This window comes from Talpa occidentalis, unplaced genomic scaffold, assembly GCF_014898055.3.
Source record: "Talpa occidentalis isolate TD23 unplaced genomic scaffold, MPIMG_talOcc4v2.1 talOcc4.17, whole genome shotgun sequence".
Classification (NCBI taxonomy): domain Eukaryota; kingdom Metazoa; phylum Chordata; class Mammalia; order Eulipotyphla; family Talpidae; genus Talpa; species Talpa occidentalis.
This window is the reverse complement of record NW_023601754.1, coordinates 10,289,023-10,313,037: the sequence shown is the minus strand read 5'-3', so window position 1 is coordinate 10,313,037 and position 24,015 is coordinate 10,289,023. Positions and strand designations below refer to the sequence as shown.

Below are 24,015 nucleotides of genomic sequence, written 5' to 3'. Positions count from 1 at the left end.
GAGAAGTGAGCTGGGTATGTCATCTATACAGATGTGGGCCGGGGTTGCCACAAATGGGTAAAAGATGGAGGTTCTATTTAAGGACTTCACTAGCTGTGACCCCAATGACCTTCAGTTCCCTTAGATAAAAAAAAATGAGGTCAGGAGGGTTAAGAAAACCTCCAATCCACCCTTCTAATTTAAAAGCCAGGAACACCCAGCATAGGACACTTGGCACACAGGTGCCACAGATAAGTGTGGGAGTGTGGGAGCACCCCCAACAACTCTACCTGAATCTGCCTGAGTCTGGCTGGACCTGTGACTCCATAGTTTTCTTCTTAATTATGGACTGTTTGCAGAGAGAGTCACATTAAAGTCCCTTCTGGCTTTAATGCTATGTACCATCTTTTCCTCAGATGACAGCTGTTATTTTTTTTTTCTAGAGGTACAAAAGCCCTGAAGTGGGTCCTGAGACTGGCTTTCAGACTTCTTGACATGAAATAAGGGGGTGCCCTGCCTGGCTTTTAAAACCTGTTGATGGAGGGCCTCCCTGGTGTCACAGGGGTCTAAGTCACAAACACTATGAAGCTATCTGTAGCCACTGCATCACAAGTTCCATCCCTGGGCAGGGAGGTGACACACATGGCGCAGCAGACCTCTCCTGTCTCGCCCGCTGCTCCCCTCAGCAGTGTATTTCAGTCAGTCTGCCTGTTCTGTTTCCCACTCTCTCTCATGAATCCTCTCACCCCTTGCACCTCTGGTCTGTACCCCAGTTCTTGTCTGCATAAATAAATTAAAAAAAAAAAAAAACCCTGTTGATGGGAACAGGAGACTTTAGACACACAGCTGAGGGGCTCATGCTGGGGACCTCAGAACCTGCCTGCTAGGTCCTGTCACTGGCGGGAAATTTCCTCCTCAGTTGGGCTGTGGAAAGAGTGCCCAAAGTCAAGTGCCTGTGTGGCAAAGTGGTGGTCCTGGGAGCCCCCATCTCTTTAGTTAGCAACAGGATGATGTGGCTGGTGTTTGCTCTGGGTTCCTTTAACTCAGTGGGAGAAGATCTGTACTCAGGTTGGTAGAAGAGGATCTGCCTCTCAAAGGATTGTATAGGCCCTCGTATCAGAATCTGAGTGATATCCTCCCACTCGGTGGCCGAGGCACTTATTTACAATCCCCTTGGCTGGGTCGTAGCTTCATAAACAGTTCTCTTTTCCTTTTTTGTTAATTGCTGGAACAATTTTAGGTGCATAGCAAAACTGAGCAGGAGACACAGAGATTCCCCACATGCCCCCAGCCCCCATATATGCTCCCCATTATCAGCATCCAGCACAAGAGGCACATTTGTTACAGTTGATGAACCTACAGTGAGACATGGTAGTTGCCCAAAGTCCACTGGCCATGTTCTACAGGTTTGGACAAATGTACAAGGACATGCATCTACCATTATAGTATCATATAGAGATCATTTCTAAAAATAAATGACATTAAAAAATGTCAGCTGTTCAAACTACCTTTTAAGGAACTCCCTTCTTTTTTTTTTTTTTAAAGATTTATTTATTTATGCCTACAAGAACTGGGGTACAGGCCAGAGGTGTGGAGGTTGAGAAGATTCACCAGAGACAGAGTGGGGAACAGAACAGGCAGACTGATTGAAATACACTGCTGAGGGAGCAGCGGGTGAGACAGGAGAGGTCTGCTGCGCTGTATGGGTAGCTCCCCGGCCAGGACTGCAGCGGTGATAACATGATAGTGCTGAGACTTAACCTCTACACCACCAGGGAGGCCCAGGAACTCCCTCCTTTTCATTATTTCTTAAAGAATAACAGGCAACACTCACTGTCCTTTACTGGTCTTCAGAGGAACTAGATTTCCCTAAGTCCAGTCCTCCTACTCCAGCAGGTCTGCTGGCTGTCTGGGCTTGCAAGGCCAGGCTGCTGGGAGATGTGCAGGTGTTTCTCCAGCTCTGCTGCTCCTCTGCTCGCCATTATAGGCGACCTGCTTTGCTCTCGTATAATCACCTCATAGGCAGTGAAAGAACTTTGAGAAAAATATACAACATTCAAAGCATCTAGTTGTCACTTTGGCCAAATAAATGAAAACATTTTTGCAAATTATGGAAACAAAATGCTTTTTTAGTAAATTGTACTGGGGATTGTGATGATTTTGAATATAAATGGGTCAAAGGTGAGAACTAGGAAGCCATTTCATTAGTACCAGATTCTTCAGTTTTTGTTTTCTCTGGAAAATATATCCTTATTCTAAACCAAATGGGGAACACAGTCCAAGGAGCATAAATTGACAACAACCAACCCGACAGAAACTACTAGAGATGCCTGTCACTCCTGCCTCAAGCTAAACTTAGGAACTTGCCTTTCCCAAGGCCTGGCAGGGGCATCCTATATAATATCCTATATAATATATAGGATGTTGCCATTAGCAGTGAATTTTCTTGGCTTTTATTTGGCGGGGAGGGTGGCAAGAATATTTAAGAACTATGACAAAAAGGAGGGTTTCCTCCTTTGCTTGTCCTATGTTCCCTCCCTGCCTCCCATAAGGCAAGCTCTTTCATTTCTTTCTCTTATTTTATCTTAGTGGCTATTTCTCTCAGTTTTCTACAGACTAGAAATATAAATTCCAGACAGGTACTCAGTTAAACAAAATCCTACCACAATAAAATCGTTTAGCTGTCCTTGGAGTTTCTTATAATGGAATTTTACTTGTATTGAGCTGGCTGGGGAGAAAAATAAAATTGTTCAAAGGAGGCATGGAATATGGCGGCCAGGGAGAAGGCAGATGGCTATCTCTCCCTCCTCCATTTGGAATACACATCACTTATTTCTCTTCCTTTCTTTTGGGTCTGAGGATTACTTTCCTTTTTGAGGTTTTCAGATTTTTTTCTTCTTAAATTCCAGACAGAGATGGAGAGAATAAAAAAGGAGCTAATTATCTCTTGTTGGTTTAAAAACTAATCCATATAATCCAAAAGCTTGCTTTGGGAATCATAACTCCCTATATACGTGAAAGAGATCTATATCTTTTAGAATCCAAAGAAAACGGGGATCAACATGTTGCTGGGGGCAGAGATGTGCGCAAGACACCAAGAGTGCACCGAGGCTGCTGTGCTCATGTCTTTATTTTAGAGTTTGGGCCTGGAGTGAGCTAAGGCTCACTCCACTGCAGGAATTGGGCAAAACTCATAAAGTGTTAGCAGCTTGAAAATAGGCTGGGGTCTTGCTATATTTCCACCAGAGCTGGTCCAGGTGAGGAGCGAGGGATGGGAACTCATTGTCTTCTGAAAATCTCGTGTAGAAAATGTGCTCGGGGCAAGGGGCCGATTCTAGCAATATGAAGAACCTGAGGGGACAGGGAAGAAAGGACAGTCTTGATTGGAGAAGAAATTCATGAGGTGATTCCTAAGGACTGGCCTCAAGGCCAGGCAGCTCCATGATGGGGTGACTTCTTCCTTCTTGGGTAATATGGGGTCTATAGAGGGCAGAAAATAGTAGGCATGGACCCAGTCTGTGCTCTTATGCAGTTCCAGAACACATGAACGGAGGGTGATGCCTATTCTTCATGCTTCCCGTTTGTCTCCACACTTCACAAAAGGGAGAATGGGTCAGGGGAAGGGTTAGGGCTGAGATTTGAGGCAACTGGGTGCTGTCAAAGATTTTTAGATCAGAACGAGCCTTAATTTGCTTCTCGCTACAGCTGAGGAAACAGTTATTTCTGGTCCAGATTAGCTAAGCAAAAGATCTGTTTTCTTCTAGGTCCAGTGATCTCTGGAGGAATAAAATCACACTGCTATTTTTTTTTTTTTGACCTATGGGACTAAACAAGATGACATCCGAGCAAACTGCAAAAAGCAAAGGGTAGACATACCTGGACAGTGGGGTATCCCGATGATCTTGCGGACCTCCAGGGTATGGCTCACATCATGGGTTGCCCCACTCCAGTTAAAGGCACTATATCCTTTCCCCCTTTGTGGGGACTCTATTTTGCATGGATTCAGGGCTTTGGCGCACAGCCTCTGTTTCCCGGTTTTCAGCTTCTTCTCTTCTATCTCATCTTTAAGCTTCTTGTTTTCCTGCTGCAGATGGATCATGACATTGTGGAGGTGGCTGGGGAAGGAGAGGGAAGGACAGGTGGTGTTGGGTTGGTTTCTGCAACTTGGTTCCCCACTGGAGAGGACAGATAAAGTCACCCCGGGAAGGAAGGCCGAGGCTGCCTGGTGCCTGTGGGTTGGTTCTCTCACGCGGAAAGGGAGGCCTGAGTGTGACCCCTGGAAGTAGTGCAGGCCTGGGGTTGGGGTGGACCCAGAACCCACTGTGTCAGCTCTGGGCCTGCAGAATGGGGAAAATCAAGTCTGATCTGCCTCCTGGGATTCGTCAAGAGATCCAGTCACACAAATGATGGAAACCTGAAGTGAAGAGCCAGGAGGCTGCTAGGAATGACTGACCCATGTGTGCTAGGGTTCCCAGGGCCAGGCCTCAGAAGCACGCGCCCCCAGGTCTGAGGCCAAAGCCTGCGTTCTTCCACCGCCCTTTGCTGAAGGTTGAGAGCACAGGGACCTGGGTCTGATGAGAGCGAAGGCAGGTTCCTTATCCCCTTCTCATGGATGCGGGCATGGTGGCTGCCATGCAGGTGAGGAGGAAAAGAACTTAGTATATCTCCAGGAAGCACAGGTATTCATATCAGGAGTCTTATTTCTCCAAACCAATGTGGAAGTGAGGAACAGGGGGGTCTCCACTTTCCCAGTTGGAATTTTGGCCCTGCCATTTGTTAGTCATGAGACTTGGGCAAGGTACTTCGCCTTTCAATTCCTTTCTTTCCTCAGCATTAAAAGGGGTAATAACTGCAATGAACTCGTGTGGTCTTATGACAACTAAACAAGTGAATACACTTATTATTAAAACAGAATGGTGCCTTGGACATGCCAGTCATAAATATTAGTTGAGTTCTTGTTAAGAGATGACTTTCTTTCAAACAGGATCAAACTCAAGAATGACTTCTTTGTGAACAGAACGTCCTGGAACTTGGCACAATACAAGAAAAATCCTGGAGTTCTGTGGTACCCTTAGATTCTGGTCTATTTTCTTTCTTTCTTTCTTTCTTTCTTTTTTTTTTAGTGAAACCCTTTCATAAAATGTTTTTGTCCCCCTGACAATTCATGGTCTCGTCTAGGCGACAGCAAATAGAGTTCATCCTCAGTTTCTTCTCTGGGCATATGCCCTGTCCCCTTGCTCCCTGAAAACCCACTGGTGTGGAAGGCACCCCTTTCCTCGCACCCCTCTTGTCATCACCACACTCCATGGGCGCTGGGCCCTGGCTCCCTACTGCTCAGCTCCTCTCTCTGGTTCCCTGGAGGCATCCTGATGCCTCAATATCCTGTCCTTTCTGCCCCAGGCCTGGCCCCTCAGCTGCTTGTGCTCCTAACTGCAACAATTGTGCCCTCTCCTTCTCTGCAGCCACCCCTTTTAGGAGCAAAGCCTAGACAGAGCTCAGTCCTTGGGCAGCTGCTGTTTGGTCACCTTTGCCACAGGCAGCCCCACCCCAGGCCCTCTTCCTAGGGTGCCAAGGACGCATGGTCATTTTTCAAGTGTTCCTGACAGAGGTGGGAAAGTACTGCCCTAGAGCACTGCCTCCCAATCTCAGTGCTAGACATCCATCCCTTCACACCTGCTCCCAGACCCTAACACCCCTCTCACACTGCGCTTTCTGTGGAGCAGCTGTGACCATAAGGGTGAACCAAGGTTACAGGATGGTGGTGATTGAGCAACAAGTAGAGGGAATCTAGTCCCCAGATGACCATGGGGGGCAGAGGAACCCCCTGCCTGGACAGTTCACTTCACTGGGATGTTCCTTCTGTGTCCCATGTTCCTTCACTGGAGATGTCCTTGTACAGCAGCTTTGTCCCTTAGCCTAACCATGACAGAGTGCCTGGCACTGCCTATTTCCTTCTTAGTAGTTTTGATCCAGAGTCACAGAGTGATAGTGGGGAAGCACAGGAGACTATTAACACCACAGAACTAAGGGAACTAAGGCCTGAAGAGGTAAGTGATGCGCCCTCCATCCCACAGATGCAGGCTCTGGACTGGGGGTCTTTCCAGAGCACCAGGATTTCCCTGGAGCCGCCTGTCGAGTGGCGAAGCCAGGCCTGGCTCCTTGGGACCTCAGGGCCCCAGAGCAGGCAGGGTGGTGTGGGATGACTTACTCCTTTTCCCCAGTCAGCTTGGCGATGTATTTGACCTGTTCGCGGAGCTTGTTTCCTAGCTTCTCGTTGGCGATCCTGTGACAGAATCCACAAGAGAAATGAGTCCCTGCACCCCTGGAAACAAGGGCATGAACCGCTGAACAGGATTTTGGCAAGTCTTCTGCTGGGCTCTAGGATTAGCACACAGTCCCCAGAGCACCTGGCAATGAAGAGGTACCCCTATGTTCAATTCCTGTGCAAAGTCACCTGCTCCTGGGCGAGTTCAGGGGATCCAGACAGTGAAGTCAGGCCCCAGGTTGGGAAGGGGAAATTGAAGATCCCCGTCTATCTTGGGACTGCTCTGTTTCTAAGACAGCAGGCCTTTGCAACAGGTGAAGAGTCCAGATCCTTCCATTTCATCCCCAAATCATGGGTGTGGGGGGAGACTAGACTGTTTTCCCAGGAGGGCAGCATGTGCGTGTGTGTGTGAGTTATGCTGTTCTTTGGCATGTGTGCAGCTCTTCAGTTCAGCCTAGCTTGGGACCCTGTCTTATTTTCTCTTCCTTACTCACTTTTGCTCTTTTGCCCACTGCTCCATGTTGCACATAATCTGATCATTCTCCCGGTGCAGCCTACAGGTTTCTTTGGGCACAGGCCGCTGGGGCAGGCTACAGGACTTTGTTGTGGAAGAAAAAGAAATAGTAAGGGGTGGGATCACAGGCCCATCCCCTCGCTGCTCCCAAAGCAGGCCTCTTCTCTCTTCCTGTGAGAAGGAAAAGGGGCTGCCACCCACCCCGCAGGCCAGAGCTGGATGGCACAGCAGGACCTCCTTCTCTAGCGGAGTAGGTTGCACCCCCACGAAGGTGACATCTCTGAGCAGGTACCATTGAGGCACAAAGCAGATGTGTACATGTATACTTTTAGGCCAAAGACATTAAAGTGGTTTGTTCTAAAAAAGCAACACCCTTTCCCTGCTATCTGGAAGTAGAATATTCCTATTAATATGATTTGGTAGGTTTTACTGGGTCTTGAAATGCTACTTCCATTGTTTCATATGGAGAAAAATTTGAGCATTCCCAGATCCCCCAAATAACTTAGAAAACAGGAACATTCCACTTTTACATGGCAAAGGCAACCTGTATGTTAAGCCAGTGTTTAAATAGATGGGAGAAAAATTATCTTGAGGAAGGAATGCCTTTTTTTCTAATTCTAGCAAAGGCCCTGTGGGCCTCCTGCCATGACCTTCACTGCTCAGGGATCTGGGCTTGAGGCTTGCCTGAAGATCTCTGAGCAGCTGACTCTCCTGCAGAGTCTGGGGCTGCTGAAAGCATCATAGAGGACCCTGGAGGACTGCCCATTGGCTCATCTAAGGCAGGGGCAGCAGGTGTACCTGACAGGGAGTTGGCACTCTCTTCTCTGGACTGGGGCCTCTGTTCTGCTCAATTTCTCTATCAGCAAGGTCACAGGAAGATAGTTGGAACGATACAGCTTTTGTGAGCCCACTGCACCCAGGTCCTGCTTTGGACTGAATAGAGCGGCGTGGTGTCCTTTCCTTCCTCTCGAACACCCCCACCCCACCAAGAGCTGTCTGGCATCCAGGTGGCATGGGGTGTGCTGGGAGGGCTGGGACAACGTGGTCAGCAGATGAGGAGTGCCCACCTCCTTGTCATCTGCCAGGAGGTTCTCTTTCAGGGTGGCCATTTCTTCCTGGAATGCCTTGAGCTGCTCCTCTTTAGCGGCCAGCATCTTGAGGTCATTCTGGTGCTGCTTCTGCCACTGCAACACTTGGTTGCTCATTTCCTCGAGCCTCTTGTCAAAGGCGTGCACCTACTCAGGAGGACAAAGTGAGAGGGAGGCCCCCAGTTTGCCCACCCAACTCCAGGGGACCCATGCAAGGCCTGGGGGTGGACCTTAGTAGGGCATTTTATTTTCAGTCGCCAGCAGAGGGCGCCCCTGATCTGATCATTGCAGCCTCTGCTGAAGTTCACAGAGCAAAGGGAATGGCTCAGGTTTATAGTTGCTTGTTGATTTTGATTTTTACTTTATTATAATTAGTCTTTTTCCTGGTCCCTTATTAAGGTTTTCTAAATTCCTGCTACAGGGTGGGGAGGAGGGAGTAGGAGCAAAACAAGGGGGTGGTGGGGATTGTATGGGAACTATAACCAAAATGAAAATGCATACATTGTGCAAAAATGAAAAATGATGTAAAAAATATACAAAATAAAAAAAAAATTACATTAAAAAAAGAGGAATGGGGACTCCCCAGTGGCACAGCGGTTGAGCACTGGTTGCGAAGCTGCCCGCAGCCTCCGCGGCGCTGGTTCCATCCCTGGCTGCTCCCCGGCCACCGGAGGAGGGTCCCACATGGTGCGCAGACCTCTCCTGCCGCCCGCTGCTCCCCTCAGCAGTGTACTTTGGTCCTTCTGCCTGCTCTGCTCCCCACTCTGGCTCTGGTGAATGCTCTCACCCTCCCGCGCTTCTGACTGTACCCAGTGCATGTATAAATAAATAAATAAATCTTTAAAAAAAAAAAAAAAAGAGGAATGGCTCAGTTCTCAGTGCAAGAACTGGGTTGGGGACCTTAAACAGGAAAGCAGCCTGAGCCCCAGGCTGCTCCTCACCTCCATCTCACTCTCTTGGTGGAAGCCCTGCAGTTTTTTTAATTCCATGTTAAGCTTTTTCATTCGATCCTCATAAACCATGATTTCATCTTCCAGAATGCTTCTCCTTCCTTGAGCCTGTAACAAGCTTCGGTGCAGGGTCTTTGTTTCTGAGGTTGCTTGATCCAGCTTCCGGTAAAGACAAATGGGATGAGAGTGGCTATCAAAGTGCTGTGGGCCTCTCTGCTGAGTCCTGAATAGGAAAGGGCTCTGGTCCCTCCCCATCCTTCGGCCCTGGGTGGTACAAACCCCTGAACCTCCACCTCCCCAGTGAAGGGTAGGAATTGACACTGCCTGGTTTTCTGCACACACCCTGGCCCACCCCCTCTTGTCCTTCCCATGTATCTTCTTTCCAGTGATATAAACACACCAGCTAGGCATGATCAGAACCCTTGACAATACATGTTTCAGGAAAACCTGCCCCATGGGTCACCCCTTGGCAGAAAGATTTGTTTTATTTGGCTCCCATCTGTACGCCCCCAACCCCCCCTCCCCACAACCCTAAGTAAGAGAAAGCAAACTTCTGGAGGGGCATCCCAGCCCATGCAAAGATTTGCTGATGGCCCTGTTGACAGCCAGTCATGCAGGAATTCAGCTCTTGTCTGTCTCATGCTACTCTGATATTTCTTTGCCCCACAAGAGCCCAGGAGCAGAGAGGGGGTGGCCCACCTTATCGAGTGCTTGTGCCAGGTCATCTTGGTAGATGGCTGATTTTCGTGATAACTCTTCATAGATTTCCTTACTGACGGTGTTCAGGAGATTTTGCTTCTCTCTCTGCACAGCCATATCCAGCTGGACCTGCAGATCGTCTAAGGACTCCTTCTGACAGGTGATCTTTAGGGAAGGGGAACATCTCTGTCAAACTCATAGCCACAGATTCATTTTCTGTGTCTATAGCAAATGGACTCTGTCTGAATCAACCTGCAGAGCAGGCTGTGGTAATGCCCACATCTTCACCTCACTGTTACAAAGAGCCCTCACAGGCTCTTCTGCAGCCCTCTCACTACACTTCTCCTCCTGGGTATTATGTCCCCCAAATATCCTGGAAGTCCCAGGGCGCAATGTGCCAAGCACATGAAATATTCCTTTCACAGACCCAGCAGCCCTTGATAAGATCTGGAATCCAAATCTAGGACAGCAAACAAGACAAATTTCAGCTGTACCTTATGCCTCCCTTAGTTTCTTAGTTTAAGAATTCACTAGACTTGGGCCTCCCTGGTGGCTCAGGGGGTTAAGACGCAACCTATGAAGCTATCTGCAGCCACTGTAGTACGAGTTCAATCCCTGGCCAGGTAGATACCCACATGGAGCAGATCTCTCCTGCTTGGCCCGCTGCTGCCCTCAGCAGTGTATTTCAGTCAATCTGCTTGTTCTGCTTCCCAGTTTGTCTTTGGTGAATCCTCTCACTGCCCCCTCGCCGCATCTCTGGCCTGTACCCCACTTCTTGTATGCATAAATAAATCTTTAAAAAAAAAAAAAGAATTCACTAGACTTGATGCACCATGAAAATGGACTCTGTGTGCTTTTTCATTTCACCTACTGTCTAGGTGCTCAGTAAAAACTATCTGATTTTATTTGTTTTTTGGCTGAATGAGATATTGCAATGGGCGATGTTTGGAATTAGGGATGAATTGAACATACAGCTGTGGCAGAAGTGTGTTTAAACACTGACGTCTGTGTGTTAAACTTAGTAATGAGTATTCCTAGTATAGCTAAAAGGAATTGAGAGTAAGAGTTAGAGGATGTGGATTGAGGCCCCGGTTAATTTTCTTAATTTTGTCATTTTCTTAATTTTGCAGAGTCTCAGTTTTCTTTTCTGTAAATTGAGGTAATTTCAGCTTTTCATAGTTTTTGTGATGATAAAATGAGATTATGTGTGTAAGAAGGAACTCATACAGCTGTGAGTTATTATGATCATGAACACATTGAATAACTAGCTGTCTTATTATATACTCTATGGACAGAGCTCTTCTTCTGACTCTGGAAGCAGGAGGGAGACCTTAGGAATTCATGGGCCTGGCTTGTGTTATTTGGTATTCTAGTACACCTGCATTTTCCATGTGGCTGTATACACAAAAACATTCTCTTAGGTTTTCTTCAGTAACTGCTCAGTGTTTGAAATTTATTATTTTTTCAGATGGAAAGTTTGATTATCTTTGACCCTAGGAATTTGTGAGATGAGAAGTGTTAGACTGGACTTCTGACCCTGTGTCTACATGCACTAGGGTGAAACTGTTCCTAAAAGATGGAATACTTTTGTCTTCTGGAAATAGAACTGCATCTTTTATGGAGACTTTTTTTTTAAAAGATTTATTTATTTATTTATACAAGAACTGGGGTATAGGCCAGAAGCCCGGGAGCCTGAGAGGATTCACCAGAGACAGAGCGGGGAACAGAACAGGCAGAATGATGAAATACATTGCTGAGGAGAGCAGCGGGCAAGACAGGAGAGGTCTGCTGCGCCATGTGGGACCCTCACCCACTGGCAGGGATCGAGCTTGCGCTGCAGAGGCTGCGGACAGCTTCACAGTGCTGCGCTCAACTGCCTGCGCCACGTGGGGAGGCCCCTTTTATGGGGAGTTTTGAAAAATATGGAGTGAAGTGGGATCTTCCTAGTAAACCAGGGGAGTCACTGGAGAAACTATAATTCACCATAAGTTCTTGATAATTGAGAAATGTCACCACAGGCCCGTGTTAGTAAAAAGAAGGGTAGTGGAAAAAAAATCACAGTGATGGCAGAAGCTAAATGAAAGGTTTGTTTTAAATTTCTCTAACATGAGAAATTTTAGTATCTTGAATAAAGATACTAAAAACCTGTAGACAGACATATGTAAATCACAGAATCAAAGAATTCTAATCAAAGGTCTCTTAAAAGATTCACTTCCTTCCTAGTCAAAGGCATTAGACCTAGATGATTTTATAAGTGAGTTCCACTTAGTCATCCTCACTTTCTTGCTTTGTCTCATATTATTTCATCAGTTAATCTGGTCAGTTCTACTTCCAAAAACACATTCTGAATTTGCTAACTGACATCACTCACTCTAGCTTGGACAGAATAGCCTTCTAACTGGTTTCCTTATATCTTTTTCTTAGTCAGAGTTATACATACATATATATTTTAAAGATTTATTTATTTATGCATACAACAGCTGGGGTACAGGCTTGAGATGCGGGGGGTGAGAGGATTCACCAGAGACAGAGTGGGGAACAGAACAGACAGACTGACTGAAACATACTGTTGAGGGGAGCAGCGGGAGAGGCAGGAGAGGTCTGCTGCGCCATGTGGGATGCTCCCTGGCCGGCCAGGGGTCGAACTCGTGCTGCAGAGGCTTTGGATTGCTTCATCGTGCGCTGCTTAACCCCTTGCACCACCAGGGAAGCCAGTCAGAGTTATATTTTGAAAACATAGATCAAATCATCTCTCCTGTTCCTTTGAGGAAATCACACCACTCTCCTCCCATTGTTTTTAGAATAAAACCCAACATTTCTTAGTAGAGGCCACAATATCTACCTCTGCTTACCCTACTACTCTTATCCTTTACCAATGTTCCCTTTGCATCATTCCAGTCATAGTGGACTTATTTTACTTCTTAGAATATGGTAAGTGTTGTATTAAGAGTGACATATTATACACAGCCGGGATTCATAGCAGAGAAGCAAGGGTGTACCAAAATTAGGATCAATTAATCTTATTCACCACATGACAGATTTAAGGACAAAAGTGATAGAATCATTTCAATGGTTTCTAGAAGAGAAGGATTTGATAATATTCAACATCCATATTGATAAAGCTCTTAGTGACTGGGGAATTGAATCAAAGACTTGATAAAGGGTAACAACAGGAAGCTTAGAGGGAGCATCATAATGGAGCATGGACTCCATTAATGTATAAAGCAAGGAAAGGGTGCTACTGTTGAATACCACACTGCAGGCACCAACCCAAGCAAAAAAGCAAGAAAAATGACATAAGTATAAATTTATAAAGGTTTAGCAAATTGATGTTGCTTGCAAATGATGTAACCATCTACCTAGAAAAGATATAAGAAGCAGTTGACAAACTACAATTTGTAGTTTGTCAATTGACACGCTACAATTTCCTGTGAGTTCCATAGGATAGAGCTCACTCAAATATAGGATAAATGTATACAAATAAATGAGGGTTCTTGTAACAGTAAGTGATTATGAAACATAGTTAAAAATGTACAAGAATCAAAGAGATGGAAAATATTTCGAGATATGAGGCCATATTCCAAGCACGCAGTAGCCACAGGTGGCTAGTGGATATAGTATTGCGTGGCTCTGATAGAGAAATTTCCCTTCACTGCATAGAGTTCTAGTGGGCAGTGCTGTTCTTATACTTAGAATAATCACAGAATTTCAAGAGATAAACTTTAAAAAGTATTATGAAGGAACTGGAGTTGCTTGGTCTCTCAAGAGGATGTATTTATTTTTGATTCACAAAGATGGAATGTGTTCAGGTGGGGAAAGTGCTGTTTTTTCATGATGAATGGGGAAGGGGTCAGGAGCCAGATATTAGAGCCAGATGACCCAGGTCCATGTGTTAGCCCATTCCATTACTTTGAATCTCAGCCTTTCTTCCCTCTGTAAATCGAGGATCATGATATATTTATGTCTATCTACTTGGGAGTAAAGAGATGCAAGGCAGGCAAAGGACTAAATAGATAGTTGATAAAGGAAGGCTGAATTCAAGCAGAGCTGCACATGTTAGATGCCATTTACTCCTTTTTTGTCATCTTTATTTGTAGCGCTTAGGACAATTTCCACCCTCCTTTTGCGCTTTGGGATAATTTTCAAAAATGTTCCATAGCAAATTGCCCCCCAAAATGGATTCACTCAACTCTGATCTAAAATGCTACATTGGAAGACTTGATGCCAAAGCCTAGATAACTTGGGAGTTCCACCAGATAGGAAACAAAACCTTCCATGTGTGGAAGAGACTATTTTATGGTGGAGGAGATATAGGTGATGATGTCAGGTCAAGGGTTATTGTGGGGTTCAAGTTTCCCACCATCTTGGGTCTTTTTTTGGTTTACTCACCTCATTATTCAGCTCTTGGATGGCTTGCTGGGAGGTGTTGAGTTTGCAGAGAGAGGATTCCAGTTGTGCACAACTTTGCTTTAACTGTCCTTTGAGACTCTCATTTTCCTCCTCACACTTTCTCAAATTCTCCTTTAACTGCTCTCCCATTAAAGAACAAAGTCCAGAAAGGTGTTATCTTCAGACTCCCACAGAAGTGTACCCCTCCTTCCCTCACTCACAGCTCCTCTACCCTTAGGCCTTCTCTCCCAGTCCCTTGTCTCCCCCACTTCCCTCCTGTCTCTGCTAAGCGCCCATGGCCTCGTCTTCCTCCACACCCATCTGGATTCATGCCTGACCCCAGATTCCAGACCATGGCTCTTGCCAGCCTCTCTTCTCACCATCTTTTCTTTCTTTCTCTCTTCCTCTTGGAGTCCTTCAAACTCTTGTTCCAGTAACTTCTCCTTTTCTTTGCATTTTTTCAGCTGCTCCAGCTTCTCCTCCAGTGACTTTGTTGTCTCCCGAAGTTCATCTTTTAGTTTGCTTATGCTGGAGGCTTGCTCCTTGTTCTGAGAAAATAAAGACTATACTAATTGTACTGAAGACAGTCTTAGTCTGTATATATTTTTTGGGAAAAAAATCCTTAGATAACTGTACAAAAGGAATGTAGAAATAAATAAACATGAAAACAACTCCTTGGTTATTTAACATGTATAATAGTTTCCTCTGATGCTCAGAAACATTTTCTCATTGTTCAATTAAATACACCAACTTAATTTTATTTATATATCCAGTTTCCAGGCATCCATTTCCTCTCCCACTTACTCACCAAATCTTTCCACATAAAAACTTCTTTGAATAAAGTTTTTTTAAATTTATTTTATTTTATTTTTATTATTTTTATTTTTAATTTAATTAATTAATTTATATTTATTTATTTATTTTAAATAAATTTTATTTTTATATTCCCCATACAATTGCAACCCTCTTATTTTGACCCCAATCCCCCCCCTCCCCGCTCCCCACCCCCCATAGAGTATCTCTGGTTCATAGTTTTTTGTTGATTTTGATTTTCACTTGAATAAAGTTTTTTTTTTTTTAAAAAAAAAACCTTAAGAATAATTCAGAGATCAAAACCTTTAAATTGATTGGCAAGGTTAACTTTTGAGTCTTGGGAGAATTCAGGCTTAGCCCTTGAAAATCTTAGGATTGGTCGTGGGAACTGGAGCTCAGTGGCTGGGTTAGCACTTGCACATAAACTCTGGACAATTAGCTTGCAATGGATGGGTGGTGCCATCTTGCCAAGTGAAGACCAACATATTTCATCTTAAGCAGAGCAAAAGCTTGAGCCGGTGCCTACTTGCCCTTTATACCTGCTGCTTCAGGAGTTTTATATGATCTAGCAGCTCATTCACTTTCGCTTCTTGTTCAGACAATGTCTTCTGAAGCTGCTTCCTTTCCTTTTCTGAATTTTCAAGCTTCCTCAGGGTCTCACTGTGTTCTGACAACAGCTCCTCTATTCGTTTCCTAGAGCAAAATGGAGGACAGACAGTGAGCTGGCCACCCAGGGCTTGCTAGCCTGCTCCTGGGCAGCTGCCCAGAGTGGTTCTAACAGACTCACAGCGGGCAGGGCCTGTCTCTGGAGGTGAACCTGTGGTACCTGTTGGCTGTGAGTTCTCTCTGTAGCTCCTGGATGGTATCTGCTTTCTGCTTCTCCATGAAAAGGCAGTTTTGCAGTTTCCTCTGAGTATCCTCCAGGTTACCCTGTGCTATTACGGCCTCTTCTTTATATTGGGCTGCTTGCTGTGCTGCAGAGGGCAGGAGATGAGCCGGGGACAATCTCATGTGAGAAGGAAGTACGTGTCACTAAGCTCTCTTAATGAAGGCCAGTTAGAAAGTTGGTTCCTTCATTTTGTGACCTGTGTCAATTTCCAATCTGTCCTCATTCCTCTCCATTTCCCTATACCTCCCTAGAAGCTTTGTTGAGTGATCTATCTTCAACTGCTCCCCAGTTGTGACTCTTTCTTGGCTAAAACAAACTGGGAGAAATTGCTGAGTCTCTTTTATGTGACATGTCACCGGGGACAGATGCTGGCCCTCATGGAGTTTACAGTGGAATGAGGGAGAAATGAGCTGTCCACCTGGCACGGAGAATGCTGTGATGTTAAACTTGCATTAGCAATATGGGAAAGAACAGCTGGAGGTGGGCTTACAGAGGAACAAAGGTTGAGCTGGGCCTTAGAGGAAGTGGAAGGAAGGGCACTGCCATGGGGGAATGGAGAGTAAATGCACTGTGGGGGAATTGGGGCGGCATTGCAGGGAGGGGCTGGGGAAGACAAGCTGTACTTGGAAAGTGGGGTGGAATGGTGGGAGGCAGAGGTGAGTAAGAGCACAGATGACAGGGGGATTGGGAGGACTTTGTAAAACTGAGTAGGGATTAGCATAAAGGAAAGAGAGGTTTAGGAAAACTGGAGAGGAATAGAATGGAGAATGAATTCCTACAATATCCTTTTAGTCCAAGTCCTTGCCTCCATTGGGTATGAAGAGGAAAACATCCCAGTAAGTTGCCTAGTGGAGTTTCTCTATGCCAAATACATCCCTACATCCTATACTTTCTACCACGATATCCACTATAAACATCTCTCTCTTCACTCCCTTCTGGTTTCCCGCTCCTTTAAGAGAAGATGAGAGGCTGCACCAGCTGGAGTGGTATTATTGTCGAAGTAATTATGCACCCTGGAAGTAGGAGGATATGCTTTTAAGCAGGGAAGAAAACAGGTTCAGTTTTTGGAATGCGGAGTTGGAGGGGGTGGTGGGTGGCCCATGGGCAGTTAGTCTCTGCAAACAAGACTGACCACAAGTGTGAAGTCAGGGCTAGGGCTCTCGATTTTGGAGTCAACTGCAGAGAAGAGCAGCCCCGAGCAGAAGAGGTGCTTAGTAAAGAGTGTGTATAGAGGAAGAGGAGGGAGGAGCAGAGGCTTAGGGATGGACGACTCCTATCAGAGCAGGAGGGAAAAGAGGAAATAGTGGTGAGATCTGTGGAAGAGCTAGGGACTTGTGGCTCCAAAGGTAACTGACAATTGTCGAGTTGTGGGGGCTCAATAGCACACGCACACACAGGGTTAAAGCAGGGTGAAGGAAGCCATGATTTGGACCTTTCTTTCTTTTTTTCCTCCAAATTGATCTATCACTCACACAGCATAAAATTTACCCTTTTAAAGTGTACAGTTCAGTGGTTTCTGGCATACTCACAAAATTGTGCAGCCATCACTAATATCTAATTCCGGAACATTTTCATTACCCCCAAAGAAACCCCATATCCAAAGCAAGACGTTATGGGTGACCTCTGAGGAGGCAGTTTCCGCAGAGGGGCATGGACCCAATCCACAGTGCAAGCTGTGAGAAATAAAAAATGTTGGTGGCAAGAGGAGGGAGAGGATTAAAAGCCAGGAAGAAATAGGCGAGCTATGTGATGAAAGTCCTTGAGAAGATGAAAAGGAGTGTGGGGCAAAGAAACAAAGAGCATAGCCTTGTTCTCCCAGTGGCCAGGAAAGGATAGGGCTTTCACCTGAGGCCGCTGAGAAAATGGTGGGTATGGAGGTCAGCAGTCTGCTCCCCTCAGCTGAGCACCTACTATGTGGTAGGGGCTTCGAAGGGCAGGAGAATTTGGGGTCAGTGATGGAGCTGGGGAGGGCATGTGTAACTGCTGTAAGCTGTTAGGGTGAGATCTTGAGTAGGAAGAGGTAGGGAAGGGTCATGTAGAAGGAGGTTGTTCTGACCCCCTGGGTTGGAAGTGTGGTGGGACTACTGGGGACTTACCTGCCAGTCTTTGCTGCTGTTGGGCTTCTTCCAGATAGTCCTTCAGCTTCTGGTTCTCAGCTTTCAGGGCTGAACACGCTCCCATTTTGCATTTATCTTGCTTCACTTCCTGGATGGCATTTTCGAGTTCTGCTGCCATTTGTTGTTTCTTCTCCAACTCCATCTCCTTTTTCATGAGGTTGTTCTGAACCTGTGTCAGTTCCTTCTCTAGCTGGTGCAGCAACTCATCTTTCTCTTGGAGGAGCTAAGAGAAACAAAGTGTCAATCCTGATAAAGACAGCAATGGCAGGGCAAAGTCAACAGAGACTGTCCTGAGCCTCCTTCCAGCCATCACCTCCTGCCCACCTTCACTCCCTGTCTCCCCTCACTTTTTTTTTTTTAATTTATTTATTCAAGCACTGGGTACAGTCAGAAACGCGGGAGGGTGAGAGAACCCACCAGAGCCAGAGCAGGGAACAGAACAGGCAGACTGATGATACACAGCGCTGAGGGGTGCAGCAGGCGTGGCAGGAGAGGTCTGTTGCGCCATGTGGGACCCTCACCGGTGGCCAGGGATCGAACAGGCATTGCAGAGGCTGCGGGCAGCCCCGCAGTCCAGCGCTCAACTGCTGTGCCACCAGGGGAGGACCTTCCCTCACTATTCTTAACACAGCAGCCCAAGAGGGCCTCTAAAAATGCAAGTCAGATTCCGTGATGCCTCTTCCTAAAACCTGCGATTGACTCTATCTCACTTGAAAAAGGTCACAGTCCTTATAGTGACCTTCTTCCTGAAACTCAAGACATGGCCTTGGCTATCTGTCTGAATTCCCCTCTTATCACCCTCATCTGCTTTGGCCGGTCTCTGGGAATGCTCCAAGTAGATAGATGGAGCACCTTTGCCTTTGCTATTCTCTCTACCTAAAAAGTTGTTCCTTAAGACATTTGGCTGGATGACTTCCGCCCCTCATTCAAATCTCTGCCCAAACATCACCTTATAGAGAGGCCTTCCCCCATCCTGTGTAAAGCAGCCTCCAAGCCTTTTTAGGAATTTATTAGTACTTGACGCATTATATATTAACCCTGTTATTTCTTTATTGTCTGTCTCTCCACACTGAAAAAGTAAACTCTGAGAGTAAGGCTATGGCAAATTTTATTACATTTTTAGTGGCTAGGATAGTGCTTGGTATACGGCAGGTGTTCAATTTGTTGGATATGTAATAACCAGCCAGCCAATTAGTTGGATGACTTCCACTAGCTCTGGTGAAAGTTTAGATTGGATCTGGTGAAAGTTGGATTAGCATTGACTACAAATGCTGGCATTGGTTTCATAGCCTTTCTGTTCTTGGTTCCATTCTTAAGCTTGAGTTATGTTGGCAATTATAGATCTTCTAGGACATAACTCCATTAATATTTTCAAGCCTGATTTGCACATTCACAAGCTACTTAGAATTTTAAAAATTGAAATTCACTTGAAGTGCTTAATAAGGCTACACATTATTTTATAGCACTTCTCTCCACTCTCAAGCACAAACAAAAGCATAAGGGAACAATGCAAGGGTATCCTAAACTCCCTACCTTGATGGCTGGGGGAAGAACTCCTGAAAGTCCATATCTCTATTATGGTTTGTGGATATGCACATTTTATTCATTTATTGCAGGTACTAACAAATACCTCTGGGCCCTAACATTCCAGTCTCGGATGCACAACTTGACACTCCCTCAGCAACCACAGAACAACTTGGACCAAAGCCTGGCCTCACACCTGCCCTGCTGGTGGTTCTAACCAGAGAGCTTCTCACCTTACCTTGTCTTTCTTCAAACCAAGCTTCTGGGTCTCTGTGAACTGGATCTGCAGCTCCTGCAGCCGCCGCTGCATAAAGGTGAGCTCCCTGTCCTTCCTTTCCACGTGGGCAGATGTCTCTTCCCGGAGTCCATGCAGGTCTAGTTCTAGTTTCATCATGTCTGCAACGTGAAGGGGCAGAGGGCTTCTTGTTCAGAAGAGGGCTCCGGGCTTCCTTCTGGCTCCCCCCGCCACAGCCCACCAGCTCATGATTCACCCTTCATGATGTTTTTCTTCTGTTCTGACACAGCTTCTAGCTCCATGCGCAGGTCCTTCACGAGGTTCTGGTATTCCTCCACGTGCAGGCACTGGCTGTCTTTCTGCTCCTGCAAGTGCTTTAGTATCTGGGCAGGGCAGGAGGAGGACATGGGGGAGGAATGTATTCTGGGATGCCGAGGGTCCCGAATAGGCAGAGCTATACAGACAGAAGCTTAGAATGGTGGTTTCCAGGGGCTAGGAAATGAGGGGGGCTCATGGAGACATGGAGGTTTCTTTTTTGGAGTGATGAAAATGTTCTGGTGATGACTGCCCAAATTTTGTGAATATACTAAAACCCACCATCGATACACTTTATTTTTTTTAAAGTTTTTTTTTTTTAAATTTATACAATAGCTGGGGTACAGGCCAGAGGTGCATGAGGGTGAGAGGATTCACCAGAGACAGAGTGGGGAGCAGAACAGGCAGATGATGGAGAATACTGCTGAGTGGAGCTGCGGGCGAGACAGGAGAGGTCTGCCACGCCATGTGAGTTTCTCCCTGGCCAGCCAGGAATTGAACCGGCACTACAGAACAGCTCCACAGCGCTGCGCTCAACCCACTGTGCCACTGGGGAGGCCCTGGAGTGTGCACCTTTAAATAGAATGGAGGGGCTGGGCACACTGAGAAGGTGGCCTGTGAGCAGGGACTTGCTGGAGGGGAGGGCATGAGCTATGTTGTAGGTATCTGAGGGAAGGGCTTGGCAGACAGGGGGGACTAGCTAGTCACAAGGCCCTGGGATGAGAACACAGAGAAGAGGAGGAGATGGAGTGGAGAAGTTAGGGGGGATCACATCATGTGGGGATTTAGTCTCAGTAAGAACTTTAGCTTCTACCCAGAAGAAGAGGGGAACGGGTTGCAATCAAGAGAGCAGGAACATGTGGCTGAGGAGGAGCAATTAGTTATCTGGGTATCAAGAGGAAAGATATTTAGTGATTTCTCAGTTGACAGTGAGGGATTGCTGGAGCCTGAAGACGCACAGCTGGAGACATACAGATATCACCATGTGAGCTGAGTGTGGGCACTGCTGGACTCAGGGCAGGATGTCACACCTGCGGCCTCAGCTGGAAGAGGACTGCTGAGGTGCACTCTGATGTGCTAGTGGAATACTGGAATAGCCAGGACACATGACTTCTTTGGACAGCATGTAGAAAATGGTGGGGGTAGGAGTATTTTGTTTCTTGGGGAACTCTGTATCATTTTAAAATGTGGATTGGTGTAGAGAGAACTACTAGGTATAGATTGGTATAGAGAGAACTTTAGAGTTTTAGTTTCACAAGATGAAAAAGTTGGAGAGATCTGTTGCACAACAATGTAAATAAATTTAACACAACTGAACCATACTTAACCACTAGAAATGGTTAAGAAGGTAAAGTTAATGTTATGAACTTTTACCACCATAAAAAAGGGGGAGAAATAAAGACATTTTTCAGACCAAAAAAAAATGTGATAAGATGTTATAGGTCAGGATGGGAATAATGTGGGAGTGACTGTTAAAATAAATATGGATAGATGTTCAAGAAGGACCCCCAAAGTACAATTTTGATTCCTCATTTATCCAAACTTTCTGTCTCTGAAAGTTCTAGAAAGAGAAGCGTGCTCCTCCACTAAGGGATGGCTTGCAAAATTTGTGTGGTTTCCTCTTTCTGCCAGAGATCTTTTGCCTTCAACACCAGCAAGCAGACCCTCACCTTCCCACAGCGCCACCTCATGTGACTGAGTCTTGTACCTATGTCTTATACCTCAAGTTCAGACACGACTGATAAGACCTTCCTAGGAGCAGACCTAATCTATTTTTGACTGTTAGTTAAATCGTGCTTTGTTTACATGACTTAAATGCTTATTCATTATTAGAATCAGCTTTTGAGATAAATTTGACATTTGAAAACATAGGGTTTTCAATATAGGGGGTGAATTTGTATTAATAATCTTCCCTACATTTGCTACTTCTTAGTTCCAACCAGAAACTAAAGTCTGAACAGTCCTGTTTAATCTAAGTAAGCCGACAGGAGTCGCTGTCTTGTTTAGATGCACTGTTGCAAGTGGTTTAAGGTGCAATTCTCAAATTCAGTTCCCAAATATATTGCTGCCAGAAAACCCTGATGGGACTTGCTATGCATTACATACAGTATGCTTGTGGGAGGGCTAGCCAAAGGCACACAAATATAAAACATAAAACATGAAAATGAAAAACAAGAAAACAAAATATGATAATTACAATAAGCAAGAAAACACAGAATCAAACCCAACATGCCTCAACCCCATTAGACACAAATAAGCAAAAGTTCACCCACCTTTTTGATGTCTTCACAATCTTCTGAGGAGCTGGGAGGATGTCTGTGGGTGGCTGTATAGGAAGCAAAGTCTGCTTGTAATTTTATCAAAGCCTCTTCACGCTCCAGAACCTGCAACCAAGAATAGGTTGGTTATGCTGAATGGTCAATCCACTGTGTCTATGCCACTAAGGCATCAGCAGTGGTTTTTATAGACTTCATCAGTGGCCACATTTTGGACTCCCTCCTGAACCTCAGCAAGGTCCAGTTTTTGAGATACAAGATGATTCTTTGGAGACTGTGATGGAAAGATGTACCTATCAGAGTTCAAAGATTGAAAGTTAAAGAACTAAAGAAGGCAGTTTCTCGTAGATAGGGTGAATGTATGTACTTTCTCTGAAAATTTAAAAATCATGATTTTTTTTCTTCTTATTTATTGGAAATAATTACAATAAAACCCATGTATTGAAATTAAGGTGTGAAAGTTTCATCTTCATTTATTCTCCCCAGTTTTACTTGCACTAAAGGGAAGAGGCACTATTGGTAATTCTTTTTAAAAGTTTTATTTATTTATACAAGCACTGGGGTACAGGCCAGAGGTGCGGGAGGGTGAGAGAATTCACCAGAGACAGAGCGGGGAGCAGAACAGGCAGATGGACCGAAAACACTGCTGAGGGGAGCAGCAGGCGAGGCAGAAGAGGTCTGCCCCACCATGTGGGGCCGGGAATTGAACCCATGCTGCAGAGTCTGCGGACAGCTTCACAGCTCTGCGCTCAACCCCCTGAGCCACTGGGGAGGCCCCCTATTGGTAATTTCGGGTAAACACTTCTATATTATGATCAAAGATTTAAAAAAAAAAAAAAAACACAAAGGAATTGAACTATATGCAGGGTTCTTTAACTTAACTGAACAATGTATTACAAACATCCTTCCATGCAGCCTGCTTACAGATCTGCTTCATTCTTTTTCTTGGCTGCATATTATTCCATAACATGGATAGCTCTTTAACCATTTCTCTCAATCTCTTTAGTTTTTCTGTGGATGGGCATGGAGGTTGTTGTGTGAGAGATTTTAAATCTCCTTAGAATCTCCAATTTTGTGTGGGTTGGGCTATGTGCATATGAACAAAAAGTGAAGGCAAGTATAAACAATGTGGCTTAATTACATTTAAGACAGACTTAATGACACACTGCATATATGTTGGTGGTCCTAAGAGGTTATACATAGAGCCTTGGTGTGTAGTAGGCTATAACATTTAGGTTTGTGCAATAATACTCTGATGTTTGAACAACTATAGAAGTGCCCGATGACACATTTCTCAGAAAGTATGCCCATCATTAGTGGCACATGACATTTGAGGATCCCTGGTGGAAGAGAATGATTTAGGTGACTCCCCCACCCTTTTTCTTTCCTTGTGGTTTTATCTTGGGTCTCTCAGAGAAATGTTTGAGAAGGCATTTACCAAAGAGTTACTGCAAGCTAGTTTATTTCGAAGTTCCTGGATTAGATCGTCCTGTTCAGAAACCTTTTGCCAGACTTCAGACAATCGTTTCAGGGTCTCCTGATGCTCTTGAATCATGCAGGAAGAAGTATATATACGCACTTTGGAATGATCACCTTTGTTCTCAGGATCCTGGAATATTTAAAAATAATTGATAGGTTTTGTTCAAAATTTTCAAGTTTATCTTGAGAATGCCATGAGTATGGGCAATCTCTAGACTTATTTTCTGAAAGTTTATGTTAATATATGTGAATCATGGTTCTCTTACAAAACCAAACAAACATGTGCATACCCATTGTAAAAAGCTTGATCCTTTCATGAGAGAATCCACTGAAAAGTCAGTATTCCTTCAACTTGACCTACTGATATAGGTTTCTTTCCAATCAGGTTTTTTGAAATACCTTCCAGACATGTTTTATGCAAATATAAAAGTCACTACTTTTCCCCCTACACAAATCAAAGTCTCCTACACACTTTTCTAAATG

At 45.2% G+C, this 24,015-nt stretch overlaps 1 protein-coding gene across 5 annotated transcripts in view; it reads right to left on the bottom strand.

Annotated features, from left to right (window-relative positions):
• Window positions 1-3,063: 3,063 nt before the first annotated feature.
• The window catches only part of PMFBP1 (polyamine modulated factor 1 binding protein 1), a 43,209-nt gene continuing 22,257 nt past the window's right edge, over window positions 3,064-24,015 (bottom strand). For 3 of the 5 annotated variants that reach the window (XM_037516028.2, XM_037516027.2, XM_037516033.2), the window contains 17 exons: window positions 23,492-23,662; window positions 22,051-22,161; window positions 19,719-19,845; window positions 19,466-19,623; window positions 17,683-17,926; window positions 15,524-15,671; window positions 15,237-15,390; window positions 14,265-14,432; window positions 13,885-14,022; window positions 9,496-9,660; window positions 8,788-8,955; window positions 7,826-7,993; window positions 7,557-7,691; window positions 6,739-6,842; window positions 6,188-6,262; window positions 3,856-4,094; window positions 3,340-3,755 (listed from right to left, as the gene is read on the bottom strand). In XM_037516028.2, the coding sequence (XP_037371925.1) occupies window positions 3,697-3,755; window positions 3,856-4,094; window positions 6,188-6,262; window positions 6,739-6,842; window positions 7,557-7,691; window positions 7,826-7,993; window positions 8,788-8,955; window positions 9,496-9,660; window positions 13,885-14,022; window positions 14,265-14,432; window positions 15,237-15,390; window positions 15,524-15,671; window positions 17,683-17,926; window positions 19,466-19,623; window positions 19,719-19,845; window positions 22,051-22,161; window positions 23,492-23,662 (2,532 nt within the window). In that variant the 3' untranslated portion in view covers window positions 3,340-3,696. The other 2 variants (XM_037516031.2, XM_037516032.2) reach the window with 2 other exon arrangements.